General features: G+C 36.4%; 1 protein-coding gene across 2 annotated transcripts; it reads right to left on the bottom strand.

The window, feature by feature from the left end:
• Positions 1-8,074: 8,074 nt before the first annotated feature.
• On the bottom strand, positions 8,075-18,413 carry LOC111639122. 2 transcript variants are annotated; one of them, XM_023384903.1, is made up of 6 exons: positions 17,260-18,413; positions 14,435-14,506; positions 11,172-11,369; positions 9,887-9,958; positions 9,288-9,469; positions 8,075-8,993 (listed from the first exon to the last, which is right to left on the bottom strand). In XM_023384903.1, the coding sequence occupies exons 1-6, from the start codon at positions 17,473-17,475 to the stop codon at positions 8,801-8,803; spliced, it is 933 nt and encodes a 310-aa protein (XP_023240671.1). In that variant the 5' UTR covers positions 17,476-18,413; the 3' UTR covers positions 8,075-8,800. The 2 variants fall into 2 exon arrangements, with proteins under 2 accessions (XP_023240671.1, XP_023240672.1); XM_023384904.1 differs by having other exon boundaries at positions 16,119-17,395.
• Between the last annotated feature and the right edge of the window lie 704 nt (positions 18,414-19,117).

The raw sequence follows: 19,117 nt of genomic DNA, 5'->3' as shown, positions 1-19,117 counted from the left end.
GTTCTTCCTTAGCTCTAATCAGAAAGCGTAACAGCTCTTCCTCAGCTTTAATCAGAATGTAAGAGAACAGAGAACGTAACAGTTCTACCTCAATTTTATGAACGAAACGTAACAGTTCTTAACTTTAACCAGAAAACGTAACAGTTCTTCCACAGTTTTTAATTAAAAAGCATAACAATTCTACCTCCGGTCTAGCTTAAAACGTAACAGTTTTTACCTAATCGCAAATGTAATAATACCTTCTCTAGTTTAACCATAAACGTAACAAACGAAATTTTTTCATTAAATGTAACCGGAAACATAACAATTCTCCGATCCAAACGATAGTAACCTATTAATTTACATTTTAATTAATAGTCAAACTTTTATTAAATTGTCCTACTTTTTATATAATAATTATAATATATAATATATATAATATTATTGTTATCCTATATGATACTAAAAGAGAAAATGGCGTAACCGTTTCAGTCAATTCTCTCCTACGACGGGCCATAAAATTCAAATTATTATGTTTAAATCACCATAAACTAATCAGAGTTACAAAATTATAACTTTTGTTAAGTCGTTTAATTAATTTTAATGTTGTTTACAGTTACGAAATTATGATTTAAATACCGTTTACGGTCTGCTTGTATATGAACTGCAAATTTACAATACCTAATTACTCAGAAATAATAGTTTTTACTCATTAAATATGCAGTTATAATGCGTATAGAGCGAAAAAAAACGGTGGGGCATCAGACCCGCCGGGGCATCTTCACCCACTTTTCCTATATTTCTCGTATAGGCCTTTACATTAAATGGAACTTCAAAAATAGAGTGATTTAGTGCAACTTTGAGGATTACTGTACCACATTTGGTACAAAATTTCCACCCTCCTGTACCACACGAATATTAATTTAAATTAGTAAATTATAACGAAATATTACTTCAAACGTTACCCATTTACACACGAATTTCTAACCTTAGGGTCTTTGAACCATGCAATAGTAAGGGGGATTTTTTTAAAATCAGATTTAACTTGACACCAGACCCAGATAAGGTTATGTACCATATGTACTCGAACGTCATCTTAATGAACAGAGAGTTCGTGCTTAGAAAAATGTGTGTTCACTGTTTACTAATACTACTAATGGGTAGGATTCAAGTTACATTTTGTGGTTCGTGTTGTATTAGTGCAGGAAATTGGGTCAACAGATGATGGTCACCCCCATACGCGGGTCATCAATATTGACAGTTTATTATGTTAAAGACAGAATCGTATTCGATTTTTCCCCAAATTTCGGGGAATTTTCTAGGATTAGTTTCCCAATTTCTTTGAATCCAGCGGTTGTGAAACGTTCCGACACTTGGTCGTTGTCACGCAAGTTTCTGGTTGTTTATAAGTAAACGGGAAGTTCTGTTTGCACCATTTGTTGAATTGAAAGCTGAAAGAAGTGGGGCATCTTACCCTGTTTGGCATCTCTTCCCCTCTATTTTATAAAAATTATTGTTAATATATGTTATATAGTATGCATTGTTTATTAAGTATAACATACCGTAGTAACGGGAGAAATGCCTCACTAAGGAAAGATGCCCCAGTGTACGAACTTAACAGTTTTGTACAAGAAATTCAAACCTAAGTAGCGAGAGTGACATCTACGTTTAATTAAAAGTATTCCTAATCTATTCGCGCCATCTATTAACTTTTAGATAGTGGGGCATCTTTCCTCCTCGGTCGTCTCTTACTCTCTGCCTCAACGAATTATTCATAAATCATGTTTCGTACAGTTTATACATTGTTCATAAGTACAGTACAAGAAAATCTACTAGTAATAAGGGGGAGAGATTTCCCACTACGGAAAGATGCCCCAGTACATGGACTAAACTCAAATATATTCTGTATTGTAGTTGACTAAAAGTGTAATGAATAATCTTAGGTGGAGATGTTCTATAGTAGAAGTAAACACACACAAGCACGTGAGAGGGAGCATCATCTATATTTAGAAACAGAGGCGTTTCCTACGGGAAACAAGGGAGTCTCTGGAGGAAACAAGATCGAAAGTTGTCAACAAATCAATCTTCTTGTGAACGACAGGATTCACGTTCAAGAATATGAATTCTATTAATAGTAAACACGGAAGAATTAATCACACCAGGAGAGTATGCGTGCTGTCCCCCCTTTCTAAGTACTTAAAAAGGAGAAAGCGCGACAAAATACTTGATAAACTTTTTTCTCTATAATTACTTTCATGCAATATATTAATTCATTTTTCTAGTTTTACTGCTCTGGTAAATTTTTCTACTTTTATTTAATTTTCGATTTCATGGCAATAAAATAAATAAATGGATTAAATATCGATTTTTATCTGTACTCGGAGTTGTTTAGAGTCGAAAAACTATCAAAACTTCTTCACCCCCTGCACAAGATGGTCGTGTTTTCTATTATAAATGACTTCGGGGATTTTAATCCTCAAATTTTTAAAGAATGGTGTAAATTTCTGGAAGTTCGAGAATTTCATCCCCTATAATCAGGAATTTTTATCACTTTTCCTCGGTTTTTATAATGTATTGGTGGTTAATTCGATAGAGGGGAGAATTTTTTAAAATTTCGGGGAAGATGTCTCACTTGGGGTGAGTTGCCCCACTTATCGTTTGATTTTGTGGATATCTTACTGAATGAAATAAGCTTTATAATTGAGAATGAATCCATTATTTCTTTAATTTCTTATATATTAATTAAAGTTAATTCAGTCATAATTCGTATAATAAATTACGAAGAGTTTGGGGCGAGATGCCCCAGTGGTTATTTGACACTGTGGATTTCTTACTGAATGAAAAAAAAAAGCTTTTATAATCAAGAATGTAGCACTTATTCTTTTTTTAAGTTTATATGCTAACAAAATTTTCATGAAAAAATATGAAAAGTGCGGGAAGATGCCTGTCCGGATGAGATGCCCCAGTATTCATATATGCATCTATCAATATCTTATTTGCTGGCAAAAGATCTTTGGAAACTATATTCTACGAAGCAGTAGGCAACTCGTTAATATTAAAATGAATAATTGGTTGTTGAGGGAAAGATGCCCCGATACCTTAATAATTAACACGGCAGTTTTCTTAGAAGTTAACAATGCTTTAAAGACCCTCAAAATTGGAAGCTTTAATAATGTGGGGCATCTTGTCCTAATGGGGCATTACGCCCTTAAACAGAAACAATCGCTTGTCTAGTTTGAATCTGCTACAATGTTTCTAGAACCAACGTTCTAGAAAGCGGCTTCCGTAAAGGAGTTTCGTGTGGCGCCATCTGTCGGTTAATTTGTCAACTAGTTTAAACGAAAAAATATATTATAATAATTTCGTGACTTCTCTAGAAACACCTGCGCTGCGGCTTTATCTATATTAAAACGCTAAATATTTTATTTGGCATCCTTTCTAGACAATTTTTTTTCTTTAAACCGAGAGAACCAGACATTCCAAAAATAAAATATTTACTTTATGTAACATTAAAGTGGATAATAAATTAACAAGTAGAAATGGCGTCGTCATTTATTAAGATCGCTATTTTTAACAGAATCTCCTTGCCAAAATTTAAAATAAAATTTATAAAAATAATTCCTTGGTGTCTTCGGGAAGAACAAGTGTACGTTTATAAAAAGTACGTGCTCCCAACAAGAGCATGTGATAAACAGATAGAAGAGAACCAATAATGGGTGCTCCACTACGAATGTTCCTCACTGTAGATCACTTTTTTGTTACGGATCCGTAATATTTATAGGGAACCTGGGTCAGGAGCTTATTAACTCTCACGAGGAATATGGTTAGGACTCATAATTCGTATAAGGAACCTAGTTCGTGGCTCTTCTGAAGGAACCTGCTCAGTGCTAATAATTCTTGAGAGATGTGGGTAAGGACGCGTGATACTTATGTGTAATCTGGGTTAGGAGCTCATAATTGTCGTGGGGAACCTTACCTGAATTCATAATACTGGGGATCTGGGTTAGGGCGCATAATTCTTATGAAATATTATGACCAGGGTTCATAATTCTTGGAGGCTCTGTATTCTTATGTATAACCTGGGTTTGGAGCTCATACCTGTCTTGAGGAATCTGGCTCTAGAGTGATAAGTCTGGATGAATGTGGGACATGGGCTAATGATTCTTATGAAGGAATTTGGCCCGGACTCATAATTCTGGAGGAATATGGGTCATGGACTAATGATTCTTATGAATGGATTATAATTCTTGGGAACATGGATCGGGGATCGTAATTCCTGGGGATATAGGTCAGGGGCTCATAATTCGTACGGTTATAATGGTTATAACTCATAATGTGAAGGAAATAATCCTTTTCAATATGAAGAAATGGTTCTTTATAATATTAAGTAAATGCGCCTTTATAATAATAAGTAAATGTGCCTTTACAATGTGAGGAAATGACGCTTTATAATAAAAAGAAATTAATCTTTTGCAATACGTGGAATGGTTTTATCTCAATCTACACAATTATCGCCAACGAAAGAAACATTCAAAACAATTTCATTTTCTCGCATTATTTCGCAAGAACGATTGTTAAAACAATAGAATTACTCATTTTGAAATATAAGTCTACACTCCGACCTCATAATAACATATAGGATTTACTTTCCCAGATTATTGTCATTGAAATTTTATAAAAGACAACGGTTGCACCTTGAAAGAGGTTTCTTAAAAATTGATGCACCTCATAAAACTTGAAAGCGCCTTCTCGATTCCATCTTCTTTTACTAAATGTTTCAACGGTGTTAAAGTATCAATAACTTTTGTAATCTATGGTATACATTTTTTTAGTATTATATATGAATTTTAATCCATTGTTTTATTATCCTTTTGAAAATCGGGGGAGCGCGTGAAATCCTCATCGTGATCCATAAAGGTTTCTTTAGTTATATGAGAGATTCTTAGGTGATAAGTGGCGAAGTTAGCAAGAAGAATGATAACACAAGAAAGAAAAGTAAGACATAAAGGTTTCGGGTTTCATTACTTCATATAAAGTTTTCGGGTTTCGTTATTGTGTTAGTGAATGGGCACTTTATCAAATTCTTTCTTCTTAACTTCCTTTTCCGGTCCATTGGATATAGCTTTTTTTTTTTTGTTTTATACTTGGCTTGTTTGAAATATATTGTAGAAGGATTCTTAGTATCACTATTTATTTTCTATTGTTTGGTCTCTTTTCATCATTTTTGGAACTTTTATGCACTGATTTCTTCGTGAATAAATCTTCATGGTCATGGTTAATTAGATTCAAAATGGCGGCCGGTTTTTGAATCTTTTGAGTACAAATGATGGTAGATCAGTGGATTTACAGTTATTTTATAAAATTCACCATCCAACGTAGATCTTCCTAAGCGATGCATAGGTAACTGTATTGTTTATGTCACTGCTCTGTACGTTATACATTGTAATACTCGACTTCTTATTTTCTATATTTGTTGCCTTATCCTTTTCTATTTACAAATATATTGGTCTCTGCGGAAAACATAAATAACGATTTATACAGGATCATTATTTTCTCTTAAATGTAGACAAGAATAATTACATAGACACTGCCTTATAAACTGTTAGTACTTAGTTATTTGTCTTTGACCATTTGTCTTCAGCTTTAAACCATGATCATAACATCAAATTAGCCAACCGAAAGGCTATTTTTCACTATAATTACAATGGGCAATCGAGAATTTTCTAAGTATCTAGATAAAAAAATTCGCATTGCGTTGACCAAATCCTCACTTTTATTCTATTTCATCCTGACTGAACTGAATAATTTGATTTAAATGTGTAAATATGAAGTAATTTTTATCACTAATTATTTAATTATGTTACAAAACTTCATTTTCTCTTATTTGTTCTATTAATAAGGAGATAGAGATTCTCAGATAGTAGGAATCCTGAAGATCTTGTGGAATACCTGAAGATTACCCATAAGAGGAATACCTGAGGAATGAAGATCCTCAGGTATTCTTCATTCCTCCTAAATGATGATGAGGATGAGCCAGATCGATAATAATCTAGCTAATCCTGAGGATCCTTATAAGCAATTTTTAGATTCCCCATAAGAGATAAAGGTTCAATTATTCTTGAAGATTTATCTGAACATTGATTTCTCTTGTCTTCTTGCATTGTTACCAGGTATCATGCTATGTTGTCTTGTATTAAGCGTTATGTCTATAACTTTGCCTTCTTTTTATAGATTAATTTTTGATTTTCAAACAAGGAACAACGTGTATGTACAACTTTCAATTACTCTTTACCCTTTTGTAATCTCTTCTAATGGTAAATTTAAATTTCTATACGTCTTGCAAGTAAATACTTGTGAAGAAAAATATTATATTTTATGTTATTCTAAATAAATGTATGTAAAAGTAGAAGTATTTTTAAGAAAAGAGAAGTTTTTTCGTAAACCTCCGCCATATTGAATCTGTAGACGTGATACACGATTAGAGTAACACTGTAGATAATTCCGTGTTATATGAATTCCATGTTGTAGGAGTCACTTAGATTTTACAAATACGTGTGCCGGACTATGAACGGCTCACGTATTTGTAAAATCTAAGTGACTCGTACAACATGGAATTCATATAACACGGAATTATCTACAGTGTTATAGGGGGTTCTACTGTACTCGTAAAACCAGTTAAAATACACCAGTTCAATTCAGGAAAGTTTGAAATATTGTAGAAAACAATATCCTGAGCAAAAATTCACACAATTTTGCGGAAAAATTTTGTAATTTTATTGTTAAATTTTCTTTTATTCTTAAAATTTGCATTCCGTCACTGCGCGATTAAGGGTGTTAATAAGCGGCCTCAGGTGACTCGAGCTTGTAGTCTTGGTTAAGAGAAACCGAATTTTTCTTAATACGCAAGAAATTTAATTAATTATTTGTAACAAATATCAAGTGGAGTGACTTAATAAGGCAATCACGTGGGTGATGTGCCAAAGAGCTTCATACGCGGAGGATTTTCTATAGAAAACTGACTCCTATTAGACTCAGGAGGTGGTTTTCTGGGGTGGTTCTGTCAGGATATATCATGCCCCGTCCCTCAATCGTGGGCCTGGCAGAATCCATAATGGCTTGTTAAAAGAGTCCTTCTTAGTGTCCACATTGGAGTCCACATGAGAGTTAAAAAAAACCCGTTTATGAGACGTGCAACAACCAGGATTCGGTGGTTTTATCCATTCTGTTACTATCTGATCTGAAAATTATCAGTTCTGTCCGAGATTTCTGTATGGTAATTACCAGCTTCCTACAGTGTTAATCGTCGCATCACGCCATATTTGTTTCACGTGCGCGACGCCGCGCCGCGATGCAAAAACAATATGGCGGCCGCACCCCGATCTACGACTTTATTTTAACTGGTGCAATTTCTTATTGTGATTCATTTAATCAATAAAAAAATTTATTGGGATTTTTTAAAATTATTTATTCGACTTTTAAAATGACAAATGTTTATGTTTAACATTCAAATTTCCTTTCACAGAAGGTAAAGTGATGAATGGAGTGAAGTAACATTTATCATTGGGGGTTAATGGCAATTTGTTGACAAAAATACCTTCAAAACATGCGAGTAAGCTTTGAGACAGTTTGAGGATGAAGAGGAATGCATCATCCTTATCATCATCAATGAAAGATAAAGAGGAAGGTAAGTTCAAATTCTCAAAATACCAATTACCAATACAACTGCGTACACTTCTACTTGCCAGTTTGGCAGAATTACACCCAAAAAAATTCAAATTTTCTGGATTAATTTGTTATCTAATTGGAAAATATCAAATTTCCCTCTTTTTCGGAGAGTTTTATGTAAGAAATGTAACAATTATTAGGAGAAAGGGACGATTATTTGGGGCGAGAAAATGATTTAAAGTTAGCGCGCGCGACAATACGAAAACAATATGGCGGCAGTAAACGATTCTTTAACCGAAAACCTGCCATTATTTTCAATTTAAATGCAATAAAAGCGTGCAATTTTATGTATAATTCACTTCTATTTATTATACAGGAGCTAAATGTTCCTCTCTTTTTTATGATTAAACGTCAAAACTCATTGGTCCCAATGAAAAATCAGCAACTAGAAAATAACATTTCGCTTTTCTGACAGGAGTTGCAACTTATAGAATCCTCGATTTAGCGCTTCTGGTGATAGTAATGAAACGTTATATCGAGACCCGCTGTAGTAATAAGATGCTAGAAGGGAGCAGCATCTTCGCTTCTGAAGTAAGATGAAGATGAAGTTGTAAGCTAAGAAGATGCGAAATGCCCGAAATTATTTAGAGCTATATGAAATCTAATGATTAGAACTACAATAGGAAGAGGTGAATATCCCTCCAGAATCTCAATACAATGAGCAATATGTAAGAGCGAAATGGTATTTCACGAAGATCTCTACATTAATTTTCGGATGATAATGGTCATAAATATGTACAAAATTGGATTATTTTAGCTGCCATTTTTTCACATCCGCATACATTTATAAGTACAGCAAATACACTAAGCCACAGTGCCATTAATTTAAAAAAATAACAATAAATAAATTCAGATAAGCGAAACGGATCGATATGCAAATTAGGTTGGAGCAACCGAAGCGTTGCACGCAGCGGATCGTTAGTTATGAAAGAAATAAAAAAAATGGATAAAATCGCACGTACAAAGGGGCGTTCCTCCTCCAAAATTCGAAATTCTGAAGTGCAAAACTCATTACCACAAGTGGTAGCCATTGTTTTTCCAGTCGGCATCATCAGCCATCGTTGAATAGAAGATGCTGGAGTCTCTGGAACGAAAATCAGTCTGGACTCGATGCTAAAGAAGGGATGTTGGAAACCCAACGACTGTTCGAGCTGCAGTATGTAGGGCCATCCATATATTGTCTCTTTTTCTGAAGTCCTAACTCCTGATCCACGTTACCTTTATCGCTGAGATCGTTCTGGTAATTGAGATGCAGCTGAGTCTTGTTATTTTTTCCATTGATGCGCAGCCTGCAAGAGAGAGAGAAGAGAAAAAAAAAAGAGCCGCATGACATTATACTAAATCACTTTGATCTAGTTTTTTTAAAAGTGTTCCGGAATGGTAAACTAGTGTGTAACTTCTAATGACAAATTCGTTGCGACGTGTGATATATTACGACACGATTCGTTTGATCGATGCTCGTTCCACTTCCGGGATTGGAAACGAAAAGTAGAATGGATAGAAGAGATGTTTTAATGTCGAAATAATCGAAACGTTCATACACACGAACGTTCTACTTAAAAATTGAGATTTCTGTAACTTACCTCCCTCTCTTTCTGGCATCGCTGTCGATGAAATTGTCGGCAACGTGTTGCCAGTTGTTAAGTTTCGCTCTGTCACCCTTACCCAAGTAATTTCTCTGCTTCCAGGTGGGGTGTATGGGGGGGAGTAAAGGTGCCTCTCGATCTACAAGAAGGAAATTGTCGTTCCTGGACGAAAGGCGCACCTGTTTTCAATAAAAAAAAAAGTCATTGTGTATGCTCCCTTAAACGTTAGGAAATCTAATTTGCAACACCCGTCTGACTTCATACATTAAAATTTTATGCGATTCTGAAGAAATCTAAATGAATTTTGGATATAGAAAATGTGTAATCACGAATTTACCAGCGAAAAATCTAATGAAATTTATGCGAAATTTACACCGTTCACTTGACATTTCAATTTCTAACAGGTGTGATTAGTGATGCCACTTACTTTCATTTTACATGAGAAAACTTACTTTAAAGTATGTGATGATTGATGATCTCCTAACATCCTGTTACATTATCATAACTGAATTATGCAATGAAACGGTTATAGAAATCTTTTTAAATATTTAAAAAGGAGATGATGATGATGATAAAAGTATTGAAAGTGAACTTACTTTATCTTTTTTACTTTCTATTGAACTTTGCTCGTCGTCTTCCTCGCAAATGACGTCGAGGTAAACGGAGCGCTGTAACGAAGAAATGGAGAAAAATTGACAAATTTTAAGAGATAAAATATATTTTTAAATATAAAATCATAAATAAATAAATTGAAATATTTCTAACAAGATTTTAAAAGATAAAAATTATTGTAAACTAGCAGGTGGGCCCGGCGTTGCTCGGGCAAAAGTAACGATAACTAAGATAAAGATTATTTCGTTACAGTCAACCTTACCCGTTTTCACAGAATGCAAGAATTGGGTCCCCTTGTTTCCAGACTAATTAGAGAATTTTTAGATGGGTCTAAAAATATGTTCGATTTCCCGCAAAAACGAAAAAAACTGCATCTGCGTATTGCACGTCGCTTTCTCTTAACAATTCCATTGTTACGTAACATTTCCATTGTTGACACTTCCATTGTTACTTAAAACTTTTATTGTTACTTAAAACTTCCATTGTTACTTAACACTTCCATTGTTGATGGAAATGTTAAGCCTTAATCCTGTCTTTCTCCCCCCCGGGAGGAATTTCGAAAAATCCCTTCTTAGTGTGCGTTTTCGTGACGTACCCTATCTGTGTACCAAATTTCAACTTTCAACTCCTAACCGTTTGGGCTCTGCACTTATTATTATTATTATCATCAACCCGTCTCGATTATATTATAGATGCTGCTGGGAGACGTGGGTTCGGTTCCCATTCTAGAACAAGCATATTCTCGCTTCCTTTACGGGAATCTATTTCCGGTGGGATAGGAATGATCCTTATACTTGCTTTGAGGACCATTCCTAAACTCAAACACTTGACTTGGTAACCTCTATAGGAGAGAACACTTACAAAACAGTTCGTGAAAAGGAGAGAACCCCTACTAAACAGTTCATATGGAGGAGAGAATCTCCACTAAACAGTTCATGCAGATAGCCTCTATAGGAGAGAAAAACCCTGAGTAATCTCTAGAAGAAAGATGCTTCATTAAATGTTCTATAGGAATACCCTCTGGAAGAAACTACCCTAGAAACTACAAACGATAGTTCGTATGCACTGATTGCTGAACCTTAAATTCCTCTCAATCCTAATTAGAATAAAGAGGCATACATGAATGTGAAAAGTCTTCACAGAATCTTATTAATTTATGTATAGTAACAATCGTCCACCCTCGATACAATATAATAAACATTTGAATTTTTCAAAGAAAGATGCCTCGTCATCTTACCCCGAAATGACTCTAGAACTAAACAAACTTACCTTTTTCTCCGTGTAATGGAGATAATGTTCGTATTCTTCCACCTTTCTTCTACAACTCGCATCTTGTTTCGTTTTGGGACGTTTGGTGTTGGTTGTTTTGTCTTCTTTGGGCTTATTCTCTCTCATCCACTTGCGGTGAGACTCGACTAGTTCCTTTCTCTTCTGTCTGGTGTGCTCATCTACAGCTTGAAGAGCAGTCTGCAAGTTAAATTATTAGCGTAATCGTTTAAATTAATGCGAAAAATCCCGAATTACAGTCGTGCCATGTTGGTGGAAATCGATGTAAGTATCATTTACAGTCTACACTTATATAATAACAACGATACAGCCCGGATCCATTAAATGATATAGGTTAATAACGCTATTATATTAACCGTTTTATAAATAATATATCAGCTTTAAGCTTATAAAACTAGCGACTGAATCAATCGTAAGTAATGTAGATCGATACTAATGATGATGCTTCGCATTACTCTGATTCAGTATCGAATGGTTATGCAGATGAGTTTTTTAAGAACAAAAGTGTTAATTTTTCAATAAATCTCATAAAAAAAATAACTTTAAAATTAGACGGTCACTCGAGATATAAGTAAGATATCGTTTCTGTAATATTTTATAATAATTCTGGCATGCTTAGCTACTATTGGTTGACGAAGTAAATGAAGGCGGAGTTACTCCTCTTTTCTACAAATAGAATAAAACAGGTGTGTTTTTTATTAACTTCGACTTAAATAGGAGTGTTTTAAACAAATTTGGACATAAAATAGGCGTGTTTTAAATTAATTTCGACTTTAACAGGCGTGTCTTAGTCTAATTTTGGTTCAAGCGGGTGTAGGTCTGCCTCCCTTTAACATATTTTTAGAAGAAAATGTGATAGATTTGTTTTAATATCGAGATTAATCTAAACCTCTAACACTACTTTAAAGTGTTTTATAGGCAGGATCATCGAAAATATAACTTAAAAACGCTTATTTTTTTTTATTATTTTAGCATAGAGTATGCTGTTCACAACATATCTGTTCATCCGTCACGCTCTATTTCTCAAGAACTGTTCATCATAGAAACGTGCAACTTACACCGCATTTTACCCATACTAAGCATTAACTATAACCTTTAAAAACAGTGCCACTGATATTTTCATTAATTCTAAATGCGATCTTGCTACTGATTATTACCGATACAATTGTACTGCGTGTAATGCTTCAGTCACTATCGAACCTAAACTTTCAGTAGACACGACACAATCAAATACCGCATATTGTAATCTAGAAGTACAGGATAACAATCTCTAGATCTTATCGAGCAGGAAGAGCAGGATCTTAATAATACCTAGATCCTACAGAACAGGAAGAATAGGATCTTAGTAAGACCCTAGATCCTACTCTTCCTGTTTTTTTTGTAGGATCTATAGGTTGTTAGCCAAACAGTATCTTAACACCTAGATCCTACCAAACAGGAAGAGTGGAATCTTAACCCCTAGATCCTAAAAACTACTAAATTCTAGTATTGCAAGGTGTTAAGGATAGAGGTAGTCTCCTACTTTCAGAAGTAGCAGTGTGTTATTACTGTATTATTAATTCTACTAGAGTAAAGATGTAATTAATCACAGAACGTACAGTAATACATTGTAGGTCAGTAGTACTCGAGTTTTACTGTGTTAAATTTACACAATTGTATATTCTACTAAACCGTTTAAACAAACGCCTTCGATTTCTATTAAAACGAATAGATCCCTCGGGATTAGCTCTTTCGATTAAATTTAAAAGGATTATTAACCCCGTGACTTTATAAGGATTGGTAAGTAGATCAGGAGAATCGTAACAGTTCATTTACCTGTAGCTAGATACATTACACGAGAGTAGCGTGATATACTATAAAGCTACCCTCCTTTATAGGTAAATTTAGAAAGTCTAAATATTTCTATATGTCATAATCTATCGATTGTTTTCTTCTAAATTGTCTAAATTTCAAGTGAGACGAGCGAAGTTACTTGTGACCCTTCTAAAAGAACTCTAAGAGTTCTTGCAAGTTCATAATCCTTAAGAGAAGTATCAGGACCTTATAAATATCTCCTGATCCTTCTCTCGATCCTTTGATGGGCTTACAAATCCTAACCTTTCTCCTAACTCTTTGGAGAGTTTATAAACTCCTAGCCTACCTCCTAAACTATTAGCGGGCTCGTAAACGGCTTCTAAACATCTTATCTGATTAAAGGGCTCCTAATTTTAATAGACTTTCAACCGAACTCCTATAAAATCTTTCTCTTTTGAGTTCTAACGATTTGACTTTAGATTATTCACGTATTTTGTTACAGGAATCTGGCTTCTCCTCAGAGCAAGCGTGTCTGAAGGAAAAGCCGCACTTTTCATTAATTAGTGTTATTTCTTAACTACTTTATAAAATTATTTCTAATTAAAATTATGATTAAACTGTCATTTAAAGAAATATTTGGGAATTTCTTTCTTTTAAAACTATTTTAAACTAGAAAAATTCATTTTTAACGAAAATAATGCGAATTCTCTATTTTTACTGGGGTTTTTTTAGCAAAAATATTCCATCCGAGGTGTAAAAAAATGCTTCGTTATCGATTCTTAAACGATAATTTTGGCAGGAATCACGAAGTAGAGACGTTTATTTCGTAATTTTGAATGAAATTTCGTCTTTGCGTGATCGGAATTTTAAATATTTTCCATCACGTAAGCGCAAGAATCTACTTTCTTTACGTCAGATAAGAGGGAAATTGCCTTATTTTAACTACTTTATAACCGTTCCAGAATGCTCTTCACCTTTAATTTTAAGAAATTTACACCTTTTCCTTTTAATCTCTTCTTGTTCCTTCACAGAAATCCGATTTTATCTCATTTACTTAAGTTATTTTAGTTGATAGAAATATAATTTTAAATCATTGTTTTCTCCTAAATCCTATTATTTTAACTTATTTTGTACTAGATTTGTAAACTAACGCTTAATGATAATTTTAGTAAAGGTCACAATTTCCTCTGTGGACCCAAAATAGATCTCCAGCTCCTCGTCCTTTAGTTGGACTCTGACAAATTCTAGATCATTGCAGATATTTTAAAATAAATTTGTTTAATTTTCTATTCTTCTCCTAAATGGTGCAGGAAAACGTGCTCCTTTATATCATCGATGGCTTAAAGGACACGAAAAAGGCGCGAGAAGGTAGTAGAAAGTAGAACGATCCGACAAGATCACGTATCACGCTCGATGACCCCAATATAACGCACACAGATAGAGTCACTTACCCTGACTGCTTGCCGCTCTTCGTCTAATAATTTTTGCACCATTGGCAGAGGGTCGTGAAGACTCGGCATGTTCTGAAATTTAAAAAATTCTTCATTCGCAACATTATTTCCCTTAAATCTTACAATTACACTCACCATACTTCCGACGATAATCGAGATTGTAGTATATTACTCCACTAAAATTGTTGTGTGGTGATGATAATACCCGGTTCACGAGCTACGTAACTATGTGTGATGCATCCCGTAACGAGTGTCGATCGTCGTCATAAAAAAGTAATCGTGGGCGTTTCCATTTGGAAGGGAGGAAATGAACCGTTTTTAAACGAACGTATTGCATAGGAGGAATGAAAATAGATAGCCAATTACGCTTAATTGATTGCAAAGAAAGAATTACTGTCGATTGCGTCACCGGGGAAAACACCGAATTCCGAAGGATACCGTGTGACGTGGCACTACCACGTTCCGCGAATTTCAACTCTTCAGAACGTCACGTTTTCGGGGTATTTCTTCGTCGTCTTCTCGTGCCAGAAAGCTTCAGCAGCTAGGAAGAGTATCAGGATGCTAGCATCCTCTGGAAGAGGATGAAAGAAAGGGATTCCTCCCCTCCTTTCATCCTCATCCGGAGGAAAGTTTATCATCCGGTAACTAAAAAAGTTCTTGGTAGAGTAGAAGAGGTTGAGGATTTACCTGGAGATTCTTGAGTTGGATGTTACGAACCGTTTCTTTCCACTTGTTACGGAGGAACGAGGGTCCAAGCATCGTTTTTCGTCACCGTTCGCGCTTCTACCAGATTTTAGGCGGGCGGGCCGCGTTCTCTCGCGCGAGCAACGTTGCCCGGGCGACTACGACACGCATGACCCCCCATGCAAGAATACCATCGATCGAATCGTATTTTGTTTCGGGAAATTTGGCAACCGGGGAAGGTCATTTTTTGGAAGATTTTCTACTAAACTCCATCGTTTCTCCTCCTCTTCGCTCCCCTCCTCATCCTCCTCGGCTCTAGTACTTGGATACACTTTATCTATCGATCCGTGGTATTAATTGGGCCAAGCTGTTTCTGGGTCGAACGTCTGAACGGATTGGGCCCCACCCTGACAACAGTCACGCCGAACGATTGCCAACCTCCTCCTTGATCGTTCCTCCTCTTTAAAGTTTAATGAGAATGTTGGATCGCGCCTGGAACGGGACGATTCTACTTGCAATAGGAAAGCGAGAAGGATGGATGGGTTGGAGGTTGAAGGAAGCATATTCTTGTGACGTATGAGTGGCTAGAAAAGATGGAAGATTTAGAAGAGGATGAGGAGAGAAATGGAAAAAAGGAGGCGGATGAAGTGAGGTGAAAGGGGAAGAAGAGAATTCCATCTTCTTTATTATGGGATGGGGAGGAAGGAAGATGTACTTTTACTACAATAAAAAAAGTTTCGATAGAAAGCCATTCCTACTTTTCTACAGAAGTGCCCCTTACTCATAGAACAACAACCATTCCTATAGGAATGCCCCTTTCTCCAAGAACAAACAGTTATTCCTACCTTCCTATGGGAGAGCCCCTTTTACCATCATCCATCAAATCCTTTTTCCTTCCTAGTAGAAATGGGGTGATTCCATTCTACATAGGATTCACCTCTCATTAAATGTATAAGACTTTTATCATGCAAATCCTGAAATGGCGAGAAGGCTACGTTACCTGATGAGCCTTATCCCAAGTTTTTCTAGCGTAAACCACTCGAGTCCTCATAAAGCACCTAAGGCACCTCATGGTGCTTCTCGAGTCCCGATCGGAGCTAATTTGCACCTCCGTCTCGGCACGTAGAGGTTCGCAGCACTCGAATGGACAACCTTCATCCCGGGAACGAGTGTGCCTTCGGAGAACCTTCTCGGTGACGTGGCTTCTACTTTTAAACGAATGGACGACGTCTTAGCGTGACGCCACTTCCGACTTCCGGTTCAAAGAACCGATCCATTGCGTTGCAGATGGCGAGTCTTTTGGGAAATTCTCTTAAGTCAGCACGAGATTGATGGGAGTGGAAGAGGTTTCTGACGTCGCTCCACATACAGCAACAATTATTATCTATTTTTGAAGCTTCTATCCAGTATTTTTCTTATAAATTATCAGACTTTCAATCATCTTAGACGTGCCTAATCCCGTTATATTCGTTTTAAATCCGCCATATCCGGATTTTCCTGTAAGCTGTACTATTATTTACTAGGATTGCCCCCAAAGCTAGCTTCACCTCCGAGCACGCTTGTCTGATGGTAAAGGAGCACTTCCTTATACGATAGATCGATTCTACCTGTCTTTTAAGGTGTTTTTACAAAATTATCCTTAACTAAAACTACAATTCAGCTGAATAATCCGAAAATTTGCACCACTTTCCTTCTTTTATCTGTATATTTCAATGAGTTTCCTCCCCTCAGCTTCCTAGAATCCTGCTCTTTCTTCCTCCTTCTCAGTTTCTAGAATCCCCTCCTTCTTCGTTTCCTGTTTTCTTTTGCGCGAGCTAAAAGACCTTATTTGTGCACGAACTTGGAATTGTTCGGTCTAACACAAGATGTAGCTCGGAAACACTCGGATAAAATGGATTGAATCCTGTGTAAAATTAGCATCACTCATCCTCCTCATCATCTTAGTCGAGTAGATCCAAAAATGATTATCATCATTGTTATAATCCGTTAATCCCCTTCTACTCGAAGAACATTAAGAGGATGAGGATGAGGAGGGGGATCCAGATAAAGAGAAAGAGAAAAGTGGATCACCGGATCCATTTTCGGCTAATTACAAGACTGGACAGCGCGGGTTTTATAACCGATTTAGAGATAAAACGTACCGTCACATGAGATTCCTTCACGTTCAGAGCCCTCGAACCGGAAGTAGTTAGGCCGCGTGCCTTCAACTCACCCTTCTCTGATCCCTCCGCTTCCGGATGACGATGCGAGTTTGGTGGAAGTCCACCCGGAAGAGCGCGAGGCGCCGGGCACCAGCTCTTTTCATAACTGCCCGTTTCGGCCCAAAATTGGGTCGCTCGCGCTCGGGGGTGGCGCATCTCGCTTAATTAGCTAACGTTATTACGACGCTCCGTCTGTTACGTATCGATCGATACGCTCGATCGAAACACGTTCGTGACACCTTGTTTGCCGATGCTCGAATCGTCACCGCCATCCCCTCCCGCCTCCCCATTTGTAGTAAAAGGGGGTTACCGTGTCACGTGACCCGCAAGGGAAGTGTTTGTATCAAAAAGGGACCCTGTTATTTTGGCATTTAAACGAGCGAAAGAATATTAATGAACTCTTTGACCCCTTTTCCCGAGATACCATGCGTAAATTATCGATCTCGATTGTAACGATGTCGCCACCCCTCTACGTCAAAACGGGGTTCGGACCCTTTTCCGTGTTAATAGGCGCAACTCAGCCTGTAACGTCAGTATAAACTCGATTTTTCTTCGTTTGTATCGTAACAGAGGCTAGTGTAACGTAGTGTTAAAAGTTACGCAGCAGTACGTAACAAGACCACGTTACTAAAAATCAAACAATGCGATCGATAGGATGAGCTTTTGATGAGTTACGAGAATGTTTACGGGACGTGGACTGGAATGTTACGCAGTTAGACTGTTACTGCGGGTCGACACGTAACAGTCGTAATTCAAAGCTTTAAACTAGTTCAATGAGTTTTCAATAAGGGGGAGGAGAGAGAACCACCGAAGTATCAGTTTTTGAATAAACGATACTTCAACTTACGGCCTAATTATCGTAGCGTAACCGTTTAACGAATGTTACTATTTTTGTTCTCTGATTTCTTTCGTTAGTAAGTGACTCTTCTACCGAATAATTCATTTAAATTCCAGTTTTGTAGAAAGAACCGGGTTCTGTACTTGAGTGAGAACAGAACCCATAACCCAGCAATATATTCACGTGTAAATATGTCTTAAAAAGACGAGGGTTCGGCTCTTAATTAAGAATTTAACCCTTACCTTATCACTTTAAGGTGTGTCCTCACAATTAGATACGTCCACCCCTCTTTAAAGCTTAATAACCCGTGTTTTTTGTCGAAAATTTCTGAAATTTTGCAGGGAAGTTTGTGGATTAGGGGGGTGGTCGATGCGGTTAAATTTTGTTGGTTAAAGATCGAGGGAGTGAGGAGATCGCGTGTATCTCCAGTAGGGTCGGACTTAATGACGATTTTACTCGTTTATCAGCATTTACAACTTTATATAAAACTCATTCCTACCTTCATAATTAAGGTTTTTGCCATTTTATAATACAGTCGATCCCCCTATAACACGGTAGATACGTTCCGTTCTTTATGAATCAATTTTGTAGGAATCACAGCCAATCACAACCTGACACGTGTGAAGTTTACGGACTACGGCTGTTTGAAAGGTTTTCTTCCATAAAATTAATCGATTCTAGACTAATCCGACTCAACATTTCCAAAATACGTATATTTTTTTTGGAAATAATCCGTATAAACTACGCCATAAACAAAAAATTGTAGGATTACTTACCGAGTGTGCACCGCCGTTGTTCAAGCTTGTTTTCGTCGCGGAACAGCGCAGCAAACCGCGGCCGCGATTTCTGATGTTATTTTTCTGCGAAAACTTCGTTGAACTTTGGAGACATCATTAATATAAATAATTTTAATCGCCGTTGAATAAGAAATGTTTCTTTCACAAGAAATGTATAAAATTA

The sequence above is a fragment of the Centruroides sculpturatus genome, unplaced genomic scaffold, assembly GCF_000671375.1.
Source record: "Centruroides sculpturatus isolate CEXI.00-Female unplaced genomic scaffold, Cexi_2.0 scaffold1334, whole genome shotgun sequence".
NCBI classification, from domain to species: domain Eukaryota; kingdom Metazoa; phylum Arthropoda; class Arachnida; order Scorpiones; family Buthidae; genus Centruroides; species Centruroides sculpturatus.
The sequence above is the reverse complement of the archived record's forward strand: the minus strand, read 5'-3'. Positions and strand labels throughout refer to the sequence as shown.